The sequence below is a fragment of the Pseudorasbora parva genome, chromosome 8 (assembly GCF_024679245.1).
Source record: "Pseudorasbora parva isolate DD20220531a chromosome 8, ASM2467924v1, whole genome shotgun sequence".
Taxonomy (NCBI): Eukaryota; Metazoa; Chordata; class Actinopteri; order Cypriniformes; family Gobionidae; genus Pseudorasbora; species Pseudorasbora parva.
This window is the reverse complement of record NC_090179.1, coordinates 33,387,931-33,408,578: the sequence shown is the minus strand read 5'-3', so window position 1 is coordinate 33,408,578 and position 20,648 is coordinate 33,387,931. Positions and strand designations below refer to the sequence as shown.

Genomic DNA, 20,648 nt, shown 5'->3' with positions numbered 1-20,648 from the left:
CTAAACTAAACAAAAAACACAAAAAAGGCTACATAAAACCAATGCAAAAAAAAAAAAAAAAAACGATATGCATCACAACACCAAAAATCCAAACCCCAAAACCAAATAAAACAATAGAAATAAAATCGGTTGTTTTTTTTAAATAGTGAGGATTAAGTCACTTTGAACTCAAGTTAATTCAGTACAAGCTCTCATTATCTCAACAGTTTTGTGTCAACGAAGCAGTCTCTTACCAAGATCTTTGATCCTGGGCAGCACGTTGTGTGTAAAGTTGCTGTAGGATGCCACTTTACCCTCAGGAGAAGCTATGCCAATGTGGGACTCGTATATCCGCAAGCTCCTGGGCTTCTGTGGACGGGGATGCTTGTGCTGGCACAGAAACAGCAGGGAAATATCTCTGAAACAATTCTTCATCCAAATTTAACATCACGCCAATACAACTGAAGATAAGCTGGAGACGCTGAGCTGAGCTGACAGTAGCTAATTTGGAGAATCTCATCGTATCATGACTTATGACTGGAAGACGTTAACAAGAATATATAATTCATAGTCTGTGGGGATGATGTGCACAGTCTTGACTTGACATTAAAGCAAAATTACAGTGAGCAGAAACCAATGAAATGGCTCATGATGCATTCATAAATCCATTTTCTCCACCCCCCTGCTTTTAGACAGTTAGCTTTGCTTGGAAACTTTAATTAATGGGTAATATAATGTACACACACATACGCGCATCCTTTTTTACTAGAGTAGGATGCTTATTTCCACCACGGAATAAACCAATTAAAAAATAAAAAAAAAGATAATTGTGACTTCTCAGAATTTAGACTTTTTATTCACAGAATGCTATCACAATAAACTATGAGCTGACATCTAACAATTCTTTTTTCTCAGAAGTCAGGTCAGGTGTCTAAAAGATTATATTTTGTTTTGGTTGTGTGTGTGTGTGTGTGTGTGTGAGTGGAGGGGGGGGGGGGGGGGGTTGCAGGATAAAAACTTGGAATTGTAAGATATAAACTTAGAATTCTGAGGGGGGAAAAGTCCGAAATTAAAGATGTAAACTGGCAAGTGCAGTTCTCTTAACGGCCACCGGTGTCACTAATAATAACAGTTTCTGAATTTTACATATTGCTCCTTTAAAGGTGCAGTGTGTGAATTTTAGCGGCATTCCCTGACACAGGACAAACATGTCACCGTGGGAAAAAGCAGCAAGTGACTAGCACTTTGTTTGTCTGTTTAGGGCTACTGTAGAATAATGGTGGCGCAAAATGGCAAATTCACTGTAAGGGGACCCGCGGTGTATGTAGATAGAAATGGATCATTCTAAGATAATAAAAACATTACAGTACATTACCTAAGGTCTTTATACACCACTGAAAACTTTGTTATGTATATTATATTGCAGTTCTGTTTATGGAGACTCATAAATGCTACACACTGCACCTTTAATGAGAAGGGTCATGATATGTTAACTACAAAATAAAAGGTTGTGGCACACCGGCGCTGGGGGGGAAATAATCACTTACAATGTAAGGTTGAGGAGGGTCCCAATGTACCCAATCATAGATGACGGACTTCTCATGCTGGGTCACATACTTTGCCCAAGGTGAGATTCGGTAGAGCCGCTCGCCGGTTCTGGTGTGAACAACCACCTGAGAAGAGAGACAAATGAGGGATGTAACGGCAAGGGCACACAGAGAGGGTCAGGACGTGGGCACAAGCAAATGGTGCTGGGTAATGCCAGTAAGAGAAAATGTGTTTACAGCTGCCAGAGAGCAGGGATAAAGGGCCAATCTCATGGAGAAAGGTCACACTGTACAAGCAAAGAGGACGTTTGAGTGGAGTCTGACCGCTGGAGGTGAAAAAAAAAAAAGACTTTTTAGTTGATTGCATCGAAAAAAACATATGGCAACAAGCAGCTCCTGAATGGATTATGAACGTTTTCAAAAGGGAAAACTGCATGGTTATCGATTTGATAACCAATTTCATTTAATCACCATTGAAAAATCTAAGTGTAGCAATAAACGTGCAGCGTTCTGGTAAACACATTTGTGTTTACTTGTATTTTTAACTTGGCACTTGCTTTACAGGCATATACATACAAACTTGAAAGAGTAACATGAATAATAGATCAAACGCTTTCTGTTTTTACCAATATGCCCCAGATTACAACTATAGACAGAGAGAGCAGGAAAGATTATGTGCCAGTGTTTAAAGCAACAGTTCACACATAATTGAAAAGTATGTCACCATTTTCTCATGTTCACATTTTCACCATTTCCCCCAAACCTCTTTGACTCTAAGAAAACAAAATGAGATGTTTAGCAGAATGTTAAGGCTGCTCTTTATCATACAAATAAAAGTGAATGGGGACTGGAAAATGACAAAAAGCAACATAAAATGTTTCTATTTTTATGACGCAGTGATCAATTTATGTTTCACAGCATGAAAATCAGTATCCTTGGCATTTTGCTAAAATAACTATTTCTGTTCCACAGAAGAAGAAAAAAACTGAAATGGACTCGGGTGTCATTATTGAGATTTTTTTTGTTGTAGAATTTTTATTTTTGACCTTTAGATATGTGTAACCATGTCCAAAAATGTTTATGATTCTACACCGTGTTTTCCTCACGGAGAAGATGATTTCTAGCGCTGTCTGAAATAAAGCTATTAGCCAGCACAAGACCATTGATCAGAAACGGAAAGGGTCATTTAATCCTTTGTGTACTATTGGCAGTGTTATTTATAGGCTGAAGCACCACGTTTCACTCGCAGATATTAAAAACTCATCACGTGTCCAAGATTAGGCTACAGAAGCAATCCTTTTCTAAAGGGCATTCGAGGGGAGTGTGTGATTTTAATGTCAGAGTGTGTTTTTCCATTGATCTGTACAGTTGTAGATGTGCAGCAGAGGAGATGGCACAGGATTTAAAGACGCCAGGAGCATGTGTCATTCAGAATGAAAAACAGTTTGTAAAAACCAACAAACAGGCCTATATAATATAATATAATATAATTAATATAATATAATATAATATAATATAATATAATATAATATAATATAATATAATATAATATAATATAATATAATATAATATAATATAATATAATATAATATAATATAATATAATATAATATAATATAATATATGCAGTCCATAGTTTTTCCTTTTTGTCGCTATTTTTGTTCAAAATCTGCAACTGCAGTTATTTTGCGGCATTATTAACTCCGCCTCGGCACGGCACAGCGCGGATGAATCCAATGTTTTGAGGAGAATGTGAGGCTGTCAGTCACCGTGCCAGTGTGGATACTGTCAATCATAATCACAGATTGAACTGTTTGAAATTACGACCGACATAAGAATGTCATCTGAACAAGTAAGTAGCTAACATCACTTTTTGTTCTGAGGGGGAAAAGCATTGCAATAAATCGATGATTCAATCTATCGCTTATCGTGCAAATTATACTTTGTTTTCAAATTGTCAATGTTCAAATCAGCCACAATGTTCACATCGTGACATTTAATGTGTATTGGGGATAACTGTAGTTCTGTGCAGACTCTTTTCTAATTGTCATACCAACAAATGAATGTGGACTGGAGTTTCTCCCTCTCCTAGCAAGCACAAAATAATTGACATTTACCATTATGCACATGGCAAAACGAAAAAGGCAAAACAACGAAAACTCCGTAACTGTATTAATTAAGCGAACAAGTGTGCTACTGTTACAATTGAACCATTGAAATGTTAGGCCTACCTGTCCAGCAGAAAAAAAGGCTGTCTCTGCATTCGTTTTTAACCCCTTCAAAACACTGAGTTTATGCCACCTTTCAAAAGTCCTTTTTATCCTCGCTTTCGCATGGGCCTGTTTTTTTTTTTCCTTTTCTGTAGCCTCCAAAAGTCTAGGTCTTTTGCATTTTACAACGGGTGAATTTCCAGTTGTCACTGGTGATTGTCGTTTGAACCCTGTCTAGATCCGCCATCAAGTTTAATTATATAAGTTTAATTAAGTGCTTTGAGAAAAGGCTATAAATCACCACCTAGCCTTGCCAGGACACCTTTTTTATGTGTAGAGATAAGATGCAATGACGCAAAGATATGCTTGGATTTACAGTAGAAATCCAGTAGTCTACCACTGGGATCAAAAACATTATTACAAGCTTACCGTTGCAAATCGAGCTAAGGTAAGCAGATAGTTTTGAACACTGGCTGGTACTTATTAAAAAAATATTTTGGATAATTTTTAACCCCAAAAAAGTCATGGACTGCAGCTTTAATATAATAATAAACCATGAAAAAAAAAATATTTTCATGTTTTTTTTGTTGTTGTTTTTTGCCACAAAATAACATCTTATTATGTATGGCAAGCGCATCTCTTTCTCCCACTCAAACAGCCTACAGTGAGGACACACACTTGCACAGAAACGTGTTGTCAGCACTGCTCTGACGATTTTATCAGTAAAACAGTTTAACAACAGCTATATGAACTGCGCAATCATACTTCCAAGCGAGGTAATAACGGCTCTATTCTTGTTCATGTAATTCACATGCGCTTAATATCACACTTTCTCTCTCTCTCTGCATTAATATCTGTATAAGTCTCCTATCAGTGGTTAGGTTAAGTTACTAGCTCTAAAATAACGTTTTGAAATTACCAGCAGAGGCTTGGGATTTGATTCGTAGGGAATCTGTCCAACACACAAGAGTGTTTTATGGACAAAAACCTGACAAATGTCTTGAAATAGAATATTTGAACAATGTTTGGAGTTGTGGTAGTACAAGCGGAATAATAGAATCTGGGCTGTTATTAGGAAAATAATCTGCTTCGCATTGGCCGCATTAACACCTCGGGTGAGCATTGTTTTTCTAATAATTCAAATGACCCATCATCAATTATTCCTAACACAACAAACAGCATTATTGTATAACTCCAATAAGTCCAGAACTTAAATTCAAGACATTCCAGACATTAAAGTCTTCGGGATGTGCTGGAGTAGACTTTAGAGAGAGCTTGACTCTTGCATAGTCAATACAAAGATCCTTAGCTAAAATTGATGCACCTCTTGATGGAAATAAATGTTGTAAAGCCATTTCATCAAGAGGTGCATTCATTTTTGGTAAAAATCGTGTAATTACAGCGCAAGAGTCCAGCACTCTGTAAAGTCTACTCCAGCACATCCCCAAAGACTTGAATGAATGTAAGGTCTGGACTCGGAGGTGCCAATTCATGTGTGAAAATGATTCTTCGTGCTTCCTCCAAACCATTCATTTAGAGTCTGAGTCTGAATCTTGACATTATCATGGTTGTTTAAGAATAAAAAGCTACACACTCCATCAATATAATTAATATAATATAATAATATAATATAATTAATATATAATATAATATAATATAATATATAATATAATATAATATAATATAATTAATATAATATAATATAATATATAATATAATATAATATAATATAATATAATATAATATAATATAATATAATATATTATAATATAATATAATATAATATAATATATGATATAATATAATATAATATAATTTAATAAATGTAGCCTTGGTGAGCATAAAAGACTCATATATCCTGAATTTTGCTTAAACCTGAAAACAACACACCGGGGGAAAATAACGAGAAAGATTGAAAAACCAGCCCGAGGCACTCCGTTTCCAGCCCGCTTTTCTAAACAGAAAGCCAGACAACAGCGGTGAGTAACAGTCTACGGTCTAACTTACTCAAAGTCACTCTTCCCTTCCCTCCCCGCTGCCGCGCACAGTCACACGACTGTCAGGACGGGAGCGAGGATCGATAACAGAGCATCTCTCACCGTGTGAATGCACCCCGGGGAGCTCTCCATCCTGAGTCTTCCTATCTCTCTCTTTCCCGGGCCAAAAAGCAAATGGATCATTTGATGGTCCCCTCCATAAGCTGCCAGCGAGAGGTAATGACAGAGCCATTGGCACCTGCCGGTGACCTACAGAGCAGCGTCCCAGTGGGGCTCAATCATTAGCGGCTCCTCACCCGAGGACATGCAGGAGCGCCAAACCGCCACACCACGGGATTGCCAGTTTATATAATTATTGAGAAAAGAGTGCGAGAATGGACAGATGCTGAGCCAGACAGACTGATGGAGAGAAAATAGCAGAAAATAGCAGACACACGGTGTCAATGAAAGCAGGGTGAGGTGGAGGATAAATGGATGATGATAAAATTCTTACGGAGTTCATTTAATGTCTGTCACTTTGCTGTACTGTCAAATTAGGGTCCAGCCGCAGGTTTACAGAGAACATTTACTGGCCGTGAATGGTTCTTACGGAGCATGAAATTGTGTTTTGCATTAGTTTGATTAAAGAATATATTTCTGTTCCTCTGATAATGAAGCGGTGTCTATTCAAAAGTTTAGGGTCGGTAAGATTTTGTTGGTAACACTTTACATTTATTAACTTTAGTTAGCATAAAATAACTTTTGTACAGCATTTATTGATCTTAATGTTAATCTCAACATTTACTATGTTAATGTACATTATTGTATAATATTGTTCATTGTTAGTTCATGTTAACCAGCTTCATGTTAGCTAATTTTAACAAACGAGACCTTATTGTAAAATGTTACCTTTTTTGAAGGTTGATAATCAATAATTTATTAATAATAATAAATAATGTTTCTTGAGCAATTAAAATGATCATGTGACCCTGACGACTGGAGTAATGATGCTGAAGAATCAGCTTTGACCAATAAATTAAGTTTTAAAATGCACCAAAACAGAAAACAGTTATTTTAAATTGTAATAATATTTTACTATATTTTTAATTAATAATTCTGATACTAATGTTGACTAATATTTGGTGGCGTTACACAATAAATATTACATATTTGTGTCACTATAGCAATCTAGATAAACTAGTTTTTTATTTAGTGAAATTTGCTATAAATGTTTTTTTTTGTACTAGATAGTAGTAGTATTAGTAGTTTTACAGACAAGTCTAAAGTCTAGACCCAGACTAAAATGCATGCTTGAACTGAAGAATATCTTAAACATATCTTAAAATGCCATTGTTTTGTCTCAAGATGCACACCATAACGTACCAGTAATGCAAACTAAGCCACATTTATTAAAGCTTCTTAAAAGCCTAATCCTGACATTTAGACCTAATCCTGTGAAACCAGGCCTAATTGTCTTGCATTTAGTAAACAGGTGCATAAAAAACCCCTTAAAGCCCCATAACAACACACGGTCTCATGAGCCGTGAATCAGAGAGAAGAGGACAGTCCATTTCTGGACCACTTTTCACCGGGAACATAATCGAGTTTACACTCAACTCATCCGAGTCCAGTCTGGGGGCCTGAACTGAGACTGGGCCAAGCTCCGCATCTGGTTCTTATCGTCCGGAGCCTGACCCAAGGAGACACCAGGAACAAAGCAACCAGAAAAGCAGCCTTTGCCCAGTGTGTGGCACCTACCTGCCATCAATCAATCCTCTGCCAGCGTGCCACACAACATAATGGACAGCATGAGTGGAAGAGGCCTTGTACAAAGATAGATTAGAAATTAAACTCAGCCTGATGGCCAACAACTGGATCTATAAAGTGCTGAAGCAATGACGCATTTGTGTAGGCCAAAAACTACTCGGACTTCCGGTTCCATAGTCTCAAAGTCAATTTTTTGTGAGGGGTAGGGAGGGGGGTTATTTTTGGCTAAATGCCAAAAATAAATAAATAAATTGGTTGCCATAGAAGTGCATTTTGTGAAGAAAAATCCTGGACTATTTCCTTCAGAAAGTCTCTGCTCGTGAGTGCTTTTTCAAGTTCAGGAACTTGTTTAAGAGTTCTTGAGTTCTTGCTTAAGTGAGACTTGGGTGTTGAACATAACAGAATGATGGTTGAGTTAATGCAGCAGTTTGATTGGTTGACTCCACGCAGAATTTTATTTCAACCACCGCAAGTCACAAGTGTGTGTAGTAAGAGTCTATTCGAATCAACAATACAGTTAAAAAAATATGACAGATGGACTGACGATGAGGTTCAGGCTTTATTAAATTTATATGCATTTTATATGGGGGGGGTCAAATGTAGTTGTTTTTTTTTTTGCGTGGGGGGCGGTCTTTTTGGTTTATTAAAAAAAATTACATTATTAAAAGAATTAAAGGGGATTTAAGGAAATAAAGAAAAAATAAGGATGGTAAAAGTTCCAGTTCTATTTTAGTTATGAAGCAAACTATTTGCGAATGATATTTGTTTTTAAATATGCACACATTCACTATTATTTTCATTTGCCTAATATCTAAAAATGTGAAACGTTCCTTGTCATGTCAAATTCGTTTTTTTAGTTCAATTTACATAAATAATGTCATATTTTCAATTCAAATTCATAAAAAATGAATTGCCTAGCCTTCTTAGTTTGGCTTTTCCCTTCAGGGGTCGCCACAGCGAATCATCTGCTTCCATCTAGTCCTATCCTCTTTATCCTCTTCTCTCAGAATGACTACCTTCATGTCCTCCTTCACTACATCCATAAACCTCCTCTTTGGTCTTCCTCTTGACCTCCTGCCTGGCAGCTCTAAACATCCTCATACCGATATATTCACTGCTCTGAACATGTCCAAACTATCTCAACCTGGCCTCTCTAACTTTGTCTCCAAAACATCTCACGTGCTGTTCCTCTGATGTACTCGTTCCTGATCCTATCCATCCTTGCCTCTCCCAAAGAGAACCTCAACATCTTCAGCTCTGCTACCTCCAGTGCTTCCTCCTGTCTTTTCCTCAGTGCAACTGTCTCCAAACCATATATTATCTTGCTCGCTGAGCATTTTTTATTATAAAACAGTTGTCAAATATTAAATGTTTAGCTACTTACATCATTCAACGCAAACACACTCTTTAACTGTTATAGAATCTGCACTAACAGTAAGGCCCGCCTTCTTTGATTTGATTGGCCATCTCACTCATTCTCACAGTGACGAGCGCTGCTAGACCGCTGAGGCAGACCAACTTAAATTTTATATTTAACTTTTGTCTTCCTAGCAACAAACAGGCCGGTGTGTAATGGAGTACAGCAGAGCAGCATTTGGTGGGGACATTTTGGCAATTTATGGAAGTCTATGATGGTTACGGCCCTGGGTGGAGCACTGAAAACCCTAATAAGTTGATTGAACTCAATTGATTTGAGTAAACTTGTTCCCTCAATTCAATTGAGTAATGGAGTCTCCCAAAACTTGTATATTTAAGTTCACTTAACTTGGTGCTCACGTTCACTGTACTTAAATTCTTACGTTCACCAAACTGGGTACACCAGAAGTTCAGTATACCATGCTGGGTACAACCAATCAAAACTTCAGCATGCATTGCAGCATAAATAAATTATACATCTGAATTGTGACACATTTTCTTTGATTCTTACTATTTGCTTTTACTTTTGCTCTTTTGTTCTGATGTTTTTGTAGCTTGTTTTATGTTCAGAGTTAATCTGTTTATCGGATTTAAAAAATAAAAAACATTATCACCAACTAAAGCAAACACTTATCTCCATCATGGTGACTTCCAACGAAACTATTATTTTCATTAACACAGAAATAAAGACAGTCTGGTTAGTTATAAGTTAGTTCACATATTATCATTATGTTTAGTAACTTACGAATTTTTACTTACCGCTTTTAAGATTGCACATAATGAAAAAGTCTCCATCTTAATTTGTTTTCCAATCAGTGAATTAGTTCTCTTGTTGGCAGACAGAACTCCTTGCATGGCCAATAACATCAAAGCAAGACTAGAGTGAGCTATTTTAATGAATTATGGTTTTGAGTTCATTCAACTTGAAATCTTAAGTTTATGTATTTTGTAGGTTAATAAGTTATACTAACTTATATTTTTGAGTTTTGGACTAAACTAGTAATATTTAGTCAAGATTACTTGATTTGTTTAAGTAAAGACAACATTAGGGTTTACAGTGAGGACGAAATCCAGCGGGAACTGGACAGTCACGCAGTCCTACGTGACGTCACCAAAATAATTTGCCGAATCTTCACGGAACTTTAGATCACGATGAAAAAGCGGACAGCAGCAAGTCTAGGGGGAACAAGTTCCTGAGAAAGATTGTTCCGGGTAATTTTCGGTGGAAAAGCAGCTTAACTAATAGAATCGTATTGTAAGGGTGCCACCAATTTTTTGCTTTACATTATCTTGGACAGTCTTATGTCATCGAACCAATGGCCTTTAGATGATGGAAAGTAGCAGAGCAAGTAATTACATTTTGATGCAATATTACGAATTTTTTTTCTTCTTAAAAACAACATGCACTGATGAATCGTTCTCAATAATATGAGAAATGTGTGTTAAAGTAAATAAAGTCCATTCAGCTTGTTGACTTTAATTGAGTGTACAACCTATACCTGATTGAAGAGTCCAACAGATCCCCCCCGGATCGACTTCAATTTGTTTAAAATTAAAGCTCTGCGTTTTAAACCTCCTGGGTGTGAAACTCCCAACTGAAATGGCGTTATTAAAAACATACGCTGTTGAAGAGCTTCAGATGGCTTGAAAGTCACAGCTGTTCCTGTAGCTTTAACATTGACACGCCATCCATAAAACAGGTGAATATTAAATCCATCTTGACAGTGCATAAAGGCTTCATAATACCTCAGCGCCTCATTCAGGCTAATGAAGTAAACAAACCAGCAAATGTGTCTGCTCACCTTCAGCTTGGAGTTATGAGTGACAGCAGGTGTTTTATCCTCTTTTGGGGGCATGTGCAGCTCCCATTTCCCATACTCCTTTTTAGTGTAGGGATGTGAAAAATTATTCCAGTCATCTATTAAAAATAAAGAGTCACAGTTAAAAAACTTTCTCTGCTCGACATATAAAAATATCTAAACTAGATTTTCACATTTTCTGACAAAAAGGGAATCGTTCAAAGCTTGTGTGTGATGCGTGTGGTAAGTGATTTTTAGTGTGTTCCTCTGACTTTCCTAAGGTGTTCTAAATCATTGCTAAAAAGGACAAAACAATTGACAAATCAATTGGTAAGTCATTCATAGATCTTGCACCTCCAACTTGAAAATAACCAATGAAACGCCCCACAACACGGGACATAAGACTTGTAAATTCGGGGCAGATTGATTCAAGTTAAAGGGTTAGTTCACCCAAAAATGAAAGTTAGCCCATGATTTATTCACCCTGAAGTCATCCTAGGTGTATGACATTCTTCTTTCAGACGAACACAATCAGAGTTATATTAACACATGCCCAATTTAATTAGTCTGAAAGAAGAATGTCATATACACATAGGATGACTTCAGGGTGAGTAAATCATTGCCTAACTTTCATTTTTGGGTGAACAAACCCTTTAATTCCGACTTCAGTGCTAGCATAAGTTGACACCATGGGTCAGAAAGGGTTTTTATGATGCAAACAGATGACTTTTTTGTTGTTGATGTTGCAAACATGTCTAAAACCCAATTAAACAATCTAAATAATCTATACAACTTTTTTTCAACGTTTTATCATCTGCCAGATAAAAATCATACATTTAAACTCTTAGAAAAATACACTTTCTTTATAGGGAAATGATGTGGAATTTTTACAGTAAAAACCTGGTTAACTTAGCATATACACCAGAAAAATGTAAATGGTTTAATAACATGTTGTAATGCACGTCCGTTGCACAAGTTGAATTAAAAATGAGGGTTATATTAGGGTTAGGGGCTCGTTCAAACCCCATCACTAGTATGAACAATAGTAATAGTTATGGATATCTATTTGTTGTCTAATTATTTTCTATTCTCTCTGGGGGAAAAAACAACAAATAACAATCATTTATTTATTTAAAAGCAATGCAAGTTATGCCATGTGATCAAAGACTACAGAATTTGGCCTGCAGTTTGTAAAGTCTGGCTCATTACTTCTTTAAGAAAAACTTGCACTGCCTAATGACTAGAAAAGACAAGCAAATGCCTTCAAATCCTGCATTCATGCACTTTCTTGGTGAGAAATCATTATGCCAGACTTTTGACAACAAAAGATTTCAAAAGAAAGGCCCTTAGTGACTGACTGCATTTGGTCTTACAGGCAATTCAGATAACCTTGAAGGGATTCTTCTTTTTGTCTTAACCTGAACACAATGCTCTTTCATCTAGTTTAAGATGAAAAATTTTGATCTGTCAAACAGAACAAACAGTCAACTACAAATTGACACAAGATATAGATGAATAGGCATACTAACTCGTGTATGAATTATGAATTCTGCAGTGGAACAAAACTTTCTGAATTATGAATTGTGACAAAGCTGAAAAGTTTTTTGGAAAAGCTTTTAAATATCTAAAATAAAATAAAATAAAAATAATTGACTATTTGTATAAAACTGTGTTGCATTTTAAGCACAGTAACATGTATTCTAATATATATATATATATATATATATATATATATATATATATATATATATATATATATATATATATATATATATATATATATATATATATATATATATAATTAAATACCTACTATTATACCTTATTATTTACATATTATATAAAACTGAGTGTTGTATTTTAGGCATATAGTACCACTTGTGCCCCTGGACCATAAAACCAGGCAAAAATACAATGTATAGGTCAAAATGATCTATTTTTCATTTATGCCAAAAATCATTAGGATATTAAGTAAAGATCATGTTCCATGAAGATATTTTATAAATTGCATACCGTAAATAAAAGTATTAGTAGTAGTAATATGCATTGCTAAGGACTTCATTTGGACAACTTTAAAGGCGATTTTCTCAATATTTCGATTTAGTTTTTCCAATTTTTTTATTATCTTGGCCAAATATTGTCCTATCCTAACCAACCATAAATGGAAAGCTTATTTATTCAGGTTTCAGGTGATGTACAAACCTGATGCAAAAAAAGATGGGACACTGTACAAATTGTGAGAGAAAAAAAATAGAATGCAATTATATGTGGAAATTTCACATTTCAATATTTTATTCAGAATACAACATAGATGACACAACAAATGTTTAAAATGAGAAAATGTATAAATTTAAGGGGAAAATAAGTGTGAAAGATCTGGACTGAACGCTGGCTATTTCAGTACCCGGATCCTTCTTCTACGTAGCCATGATGTTGTACTTGATGCAGAATGTGGTCTGGCATTGCCATGTTGTAAAATGCAAGGTCTTCCCTGAAAGAGACGACGTCTGGATGGGAGCATGTTGTTCTAGAACTTGGACATACCTTTCAGCATTGATGGTGCCTTTCCAGATGTGTAAGTTACCCATGCCACACACACTCATGCAACCCCATCCCATCAGAGATGCAGGCTTCTGTACTGAGCGTTGATAACAACTTGGGTTGTCCTTGTCCTCTTTACGTCCAGCTGAGAGAAAATTCTCGTGTTGCCCCCCTCAGCACTTGGTGCCCTAGGCGCAGCACGTGATGCGTGTGGTGGGAGGGGCGGCACTGCATATGGCTTCTTTTTTTAACCTATAGAGTTTTAGCTGGCAACGGCGAATGGCACGGTGGATTGTGTTCACCGTTTTCTGAAAGTATTCCTGAGCCCACGTTGTGATTTCCATTACAGTAGCATTCCTGTATGTGATGCAGTGCCATCTAAGGGCCTGAAGAGCACAGGCATCCAGTATGGTTTTCAGGCCTTGACCTTTACACACAGAGATTGTTTCTGAATCTTTGGATGATATTATGCACTGTAGATGATGATAACTTCAAACTCTTTGCAATTTTTCCCTGAGAAACTCCTTTCTGATATTGCTCCACTATTTTTCGCCGCAGCATTGGGGGAATTGGTGATCCTCTGCCCATCTTGACTTCTGAGACACTGCCACTCTGAGAGGCTCTTTTTATACCAGTCATGTTGCCAATTGACCTAATAAGTTGCAAATTGGTCCTCCAGCTGTTCCTTATTTGTACTTTTAACTTTTCCGGCCTATTATTGCTACCTGTCCCAACTTTGATGGAATGTGTTGCTCTCATGAAATCCAAAATGAGCCAATATGTAACATAACATTTCAAAATGTCTCACTTTCAACATTTGATATATCATCTATATTCTATTATGAATAAAAAATGATTACATTCCTTTTTTTATTCATAATTTGTTCAGTGTCCCAAATTTTTTGGAATTGGGTTTGTATAAATTGCCCTTATGACTTGTTTTCTGGTCCAGGAACACATATTTAATCCATTAAATTAATCATTATTGATGCACAGAATCATATACTTGTATATTACACTTTAGTATTACTAAATATATCAAATCAGAAAATAAATAAAATCATTTACCTTATTTACACAAAACCAAGTTCTATTTTAAGCCTATTATAGTACAGCTTAATATTGTAAGCCATTAAAATAATCACTATTTTTGATATGCAGAGTCATATATATATACATTACATTTTGATTTTAAAATGAGAAAACATACTAAAGTCTCCAGTGAGGAACAGAGCCTCGGCTGCCGGGGCCCACTCCTTAAAGAAGAGGCTGTTGTCTGGCATCCGCTGTACTCCGTAACTGTTATAGCTTCTTGTGAACTGATCGAAGCCTCCTTCAGCCTCCTCAAGGAGTGCGAGCTGCTTCTCAAACAGCCCATACCTTTGAAAGCAAAGCACAGAAAAACTTCTTAACAAACATGGACTGAATGATACAGAGTTAATCTGCTGTTTCTCACACAATTAGGAAAAGTCCTCAACCGTACATCTTATGAAAAATTTAATACACGTAATGTTTCATCAGCTATAGTAAATATATCATTCCATAAAGATGCTATGGGCAAAATACAAAAAAACTACATCCCAATACACAAGAAAACCAACTCAAAGAGAAAGCCTGTTAACCAAATAATTTTGCATTCAAGAACGTAAACTGAATTATTTAAGAAGTTAATATTTTATACTTTTATATACGCCTTCTATTGAACATCCCTTGGCAGAAGAATCACATTTACCCCCAGGATCGCCTTTGAAATCTCAAAGTTGAGTTTGCATTTGAAAACAGTCGCCCACTCAGGTATATTGATGGAGAATGCCATTGACCTGGCATCTTTGACACATTACATCACCCGGAGACACTAAACACCTAGGCATGTATCCTGTTCTTTGACTTCACTTCTGTTTTCAATATCATCCACCTTCTTAAACAGAAATATGGGCATCAAGCCAGCCAAGTGCTGCTGGCTGCTCGATTTTCTACAAGGCAGATGAAGTTCACCTCCCACCTTCTGGCCATCAACAAAGGTGAACCACAAGGCTCTGTATTCCCCCACTTCACTTTTTCTTCTTCATAAATATGCTAGTTTCATATGAATGCAAAAAAAAGCACTAACCCTAACCCAGCTGTATTATGGTACTATAGAATATACATCCAATGGAACAAATTTGCTAATTTTGCAATCCATTTATGCTATGGTAGATATTTCAGATGTTTTTTTGTTTTTTGTTTTTTTTCACTTGGGTATTTTATAATGTGAAGAAGTTGCTTTTGCACTGGTGCCAAACTTATCAATTTATTATGAATAAATCTTTTGGTTTGCATACATAAAGTAATTAATTACGGTGGCCCAGAGTACAACACAAAGTCAAGCCATAACACGATGGATTCGAGCCACAGCAAAATCAAGTCACAACACAATGAGATCAAGCCACAACACAACGGAAATGCTCCAGACCACTAGGGTGCTCTCGGAGTGTGTTTAAGTTAGATTTCCTTGTCATTGTTCTATAGAATGGCCAGTACATAGACATACACAACACTGGTTACCGCAGTGCAAAACTTCCTAGTTCTGCAAGCAAAATGAATATAAAGGCTTTTTAACTTTTTCAATACACCCATTGAATGCCTTGGACTACTTTTGCTTCTAGACTTAATTATCCTACACAACCAAAGAGCAGAGATTTTACACCCTGTGCAGCACTTCTTGCATTCCTTTGCTTTGACTTCCTAGTTCTACATCAGAATGAACAGCCAGTGTTCTGACGTAGAACTAGGAAGCTATGCACTGGATTTACAACACAAACTTTTTCTTTTCTGTGGACAAAAAGTATTTTCATTGATTCATAAGGTTGAACCACTGTAACCACATGGACTATTTTATCAGTGTCTTTCTGGGCTATAAAAGTGGTAAATAAATAGCTGTTTATGGAGGGATCAGATAGCTCTCCGATTTTATCAAAAATCATTTAAATTTGTGTTCCGAAGGTGAACGACATGGGTGACTAATTAAATGACAGAATTTTAATTTTGGGGGGAACTAACCCTTTAATTAGGGTTACTACAAATAGACATTGCCACGTGGCTATATAAAACATTTCCAAAATAATTATTTTATACACACTACTGCTTTTTTATTTATATTTAGCAAGTATGCATTAAATTGTTTAAAAGTGACACGTAACACTTTAAAAAGAAAAGGCTTAATGAACGTTTTTAAATAAATGCTGTTCTTGAAATTCCTATTCATCAGAGAATTCTGCAAACAAAACTATATCATGGCTTCCAAACATTCTTGAGTAGCAAATAAGCATATTAGAATAAGTTCGTAAGAATCATGTGTCACTGACTGGGGTAATAATGCTGAAAATTAATAACAAATTACATAATAAATTGTAATAAATTACATTTTAAAATATATTATAATATATTTTTTTACTTGTAAAAATATGTCATAATATTACTGTTTTACTGTATTTTTGATCATATAAATGTATTTGGTTAGCTTGGTGATACTTCTTTCAAAAATGGTACTGACCACAAACCTTTTAACTAGGTAGTGTATATATGGATACTGTGATATAATGTAATGACTCTAAACGATTTTGGTCTTGTCTAATGCTAAAATAAGCACAATATCAGCAGTGTATAAATCACCAGATGTGCTAAAAATAGCCAATGAATGACCTTTTTTAAATAAAAAAAGTAAACTTTTTCTTTAAATCACGGACCTCAAACTCTTCTTTCAACAAATTGCCATAACGGACTACTTACAATTCGTAGGCACACCTATCCGTTGCTCTCTGAAATGACACATCAACACGGACCATCTCATCAGGAAGGCACATTAGACATGATCTTCCTCAGACAAATCAAGGAAGTCTGGAGTCGGTCAACACCTCCTTGTTCGATTCTGCAGCTATTACATTGTGAAAGCTAGTGTGTGTGTGTGTGTGTGTGTGTGTGTGTGTGTGTGTGTGTGTGTGTGTGTGTGTGTGTGTGTGTGTGTGTGTGTGTTAGATGCACAGACAAGCTAACAAAGAAAAACCTGTGACATATTGTTAGGGAAGAAATATACCAACTGCTGTCAGGCTGCCCTCTACAACGACTGAAAAGTATGATAGAAATAATCCTTACAAAACAATGCCACATTGCAATAGAAACTATGCTTATGTTTTATTAATTTATTTTACTTTTAATTTTGTGGTGGTTTTTGTAAGATTTGCCTGTCCTCTGAGTTCTATAGAAAAAATCTACTGAAAAACCATTTACACCTATCCTGGTCATGTGGTATTCAAGATTATATTATATTGTGTAAAAGGGTCAATAACAAAGAGTCACATTATAGTTTGTAAAAATATAAGCTGAAAATGGCAGCACATTCAACAGCAAAAAAAGCAAAAGTCTGTCTTAATAAACATATTTTAAGGTTCTTAGTTTAGAGCTTAAAAAACAAGCTCTTGGTTTTTACTTAATTATTTCTGAACAACTAATACTGCTGTTTCACAGCTCTACATTAAAAGTGACTTAACATCTTTTGAAACTCAAACGCTCACAACACATTGGAGAACACCTTATGGCTAATTCTTATTCTTCATAACAATCAATAGCATTTAAGATCCCCTTTGCCACCTGCTGCTTATCAGATTCCCTGGTTGGATGCTGTCGCTACAGGAATTAAATGCAGAATCTAAACAGCTAAGTTCTCAGCGGTCTGTCCAACGCCTACAGTGTTCACACACAGGGCAATTTTCTACGATAAAACAACCAGAAGTCATTCGTTTTCAATGAGAGTCACAGATTTACTGCATGAGCAAAACTAATGCAAGAAACTTTCTTCAAATGAGCGGCAACTACCAAAACAGCCTGATATAGCTGGATGCGATATTGGAAATAACTCGCATATAAACTGTGATATTTGTTTTCTGTAAAATATATTGGGATTTAAACAATAATGGAATTTTCAACAGTTGACTTGATTTATCATTCTAGAGTGAGTAGGCTGATTTTATTGGAGAGTTTACCTGCGTCGAAAATAGAAAAAAAGTTTACTTTAAAAAAATAAATCTTACCCTATGTCCTCCTATATTTTACTGACCTTAAAAACTTTTGAACAGTAATGAATGAACGCTAAGTGCAACTGACAGAGTTTCAACAAATAAACAAAATAAATAACTCAAATCTAAATAACACTAAACGATCATATCCTTTAAAAAAAAAAAAAAAAACACTGACCAAGAGATTATCCATAATAAGAGGAACATTTCTCACAGCAGTTCATTTAATGTCTAACAGTAAATGCCTCTAAATGTATTCTGTGAGTTTATGGATTTACATACAGAAAAGCTTTCGTATAGTGAGGCTAAAAAGGGACAAATTCAGAGACACAACAGACCAAGAGAGCGTTTCACTGTGCTGTCAGTCTAAGTACACTAAAGCAAAGCACGCTGTCAGCATGATACAAGCCTCTCTGAAAACTCTCTAAAATATATCCCCTGTAGATCACAGCTACTAGAAAAATCACACAATGAACAGAAGTATAACAACATGAATCACAAACTAAAAATACACAAACGTAGAACAAAATTTCAGAAGTCAAATCTAACAAACTCGTTTATGAATAATTGAATCATTATAAACTATTACATAAATGGTGTTCTTTAACCATAGCCAAATCAGCAGCACAGTTTAATTAAATTAGATTGATTTACTAATGAAGTGCACTTGACAAAAAAAATAAAAAATACAAATCTCAAGGCAATTCGTAAATTTTGGTAACTATATAATTTTGGGTCCAATTCTCACTATTAACTTGCTGCTTATTATTAGCATGCATATTACTAGGATATTGGCTGTTTATAAAGCACATACTAATGCCTTATTCTGCATGAATAAGGAATTAATATGTGGGCGTAGCCGGCCGAAGTGGCCGTAGCCGGACATCGACATATTAGAAAAATGTCGAAATTGAAATTTCAAAATTGCCACCTCTTAAAATACAAATATCAATTTTAAAACGATATTTGATATTTGTATACTGTAAAAATTGCAACCTCTAAAAATATTTAGCCTAAGTTTTTCCATGAGATCTGGTTGAAAACGATATGTGATGATTCGCCATTTGACAAAATTATAATAATTCACAAAAAGGTTTGATTTTGTTAGCATTAGCTAATGAATTGGGTACCATTTATTAATCGATTAATGTTAATTAAAAAAAATCTAATCTACTATTGTTTTTTGTTAATATATGATCAAACGTTTGCAGTATCAAATTGATCAAAGAGACAGTAAATAAATTTGCAATTCTATTATTTCTATTTCAAATAAAAGTTTTTTTTTATTTTTTTACATTCTGTTATTTAAAGAATCCTCAAAAATATTAGGCTGTTTTCAAAAAAAAGATTAAGCAGCACAACAACTGTTTTCAGCATTGATGATAATACATGTTTCAGCTTTTGGCAAAAAAAAAAAAAAAAAAAATATCAGCTTATATTACTAAACATTAATAAATTCTTTACAATACAGTATTTTTGATCAAATAAATGCATGACTTCTTTCAGAAACATGCATCAAATTAACATTAACCAAGATAAATATATGCTGTAATTGTTCATCATTAATGCATGATACCTCACGGATTAACCAAAGTTAACAAAATAAACCTCCATGTAAGGCGGGTACCATCTAACTTGGCTGTTCCCAGATGAATTCATTGTCATTTGAGATCATAGCAAGGCCGTTTAACCTCTGGCGTTTAGTTAAGCCTTTTCAAAACTTTCTCCCATTGACCACTTTAACATGCACAGAAATATTACATGAATACCGATGTGTTCATATTCTGTCAGTGTTGAGCTCATATTTTTGGAGCAAGGAGAAGGATTTTTTTTTCTTTTCAAGAATTAAAATGTTTTACATAAATCAATGCACAGACGGGCAGCATCGTAACAGTGTCACATTTACAAAGGTTACTGTCTACTAATCCATCCTTCATCCTTGTCTGCTATCATTATGAATGAGAAGGGATGATTTGATCCTAAAATGCAGCATAATACACATTTGAATTCATGTGCCCTTGTAATCTTTAATCAAAAGGACAGGACAGGAAAACTTGTCACTCGTATGAGATCAACCAATAGCAAACCACAATCATCAAGCTATCCAATCAATTCTCAACAGAAAACAATCAAGTCCTGCCCTACAATTTTGTTTTACTCGGATATACCCTCTCAGAAAAAAACGTATTGCGTGTAAAATGCAAACAGTTAAAACCCTTAAAAGGACATATCTGTGCCTTTTTTAGCCTTAAAGGGGTGGTAAAACACGATTTCACTTTTTTAACTTTAGTTGGTGTGTAATGTTGTTTATGCTCAAACAGCAACATCTGCAAGTTACAACGTTCAAAGTTTAAAGCAAAGGG

At 35.4% G+C, this 20,648-nt stretch overlaps 1 protein-coding gene across 1 annotated transcript in view; it reads right to left on the bottom strand.

Moving 5' to 3' along the window:
- gbe1b (glucan (1,4-alpha-), branching enzyme 1b) overlaps nucleotides 1–20,648 on the bottom strand; it is a 188,468-nt gene that overhangs the window by 144,054 nt on the left and 23,766 nt on the right. The window contains exons 2-5 of the mRNA XM_067450980.1: nucleotides 14,445–14,614; nucleotides 10,697–10,812; nucleotides 1,527–1,652; nucleotides 234–369 (exon numbers count right to left, since the gene is read on the bottom strand). Coding sequence (XP_067307081.1) covers nucleotides 234–369; nucleotides 1,527–1,652; nucleotides 10,697–10,812; nucleotides 14,445–14,614 — 548 coding nt within the window. The remainder of the gene's footprint in view (nucleotides 1–233; nucleotides 370–1,526; nucleotides 1,653–10,696; nucleotides 10,813–14,444; nucleotides 14,615–20,648) is intronic.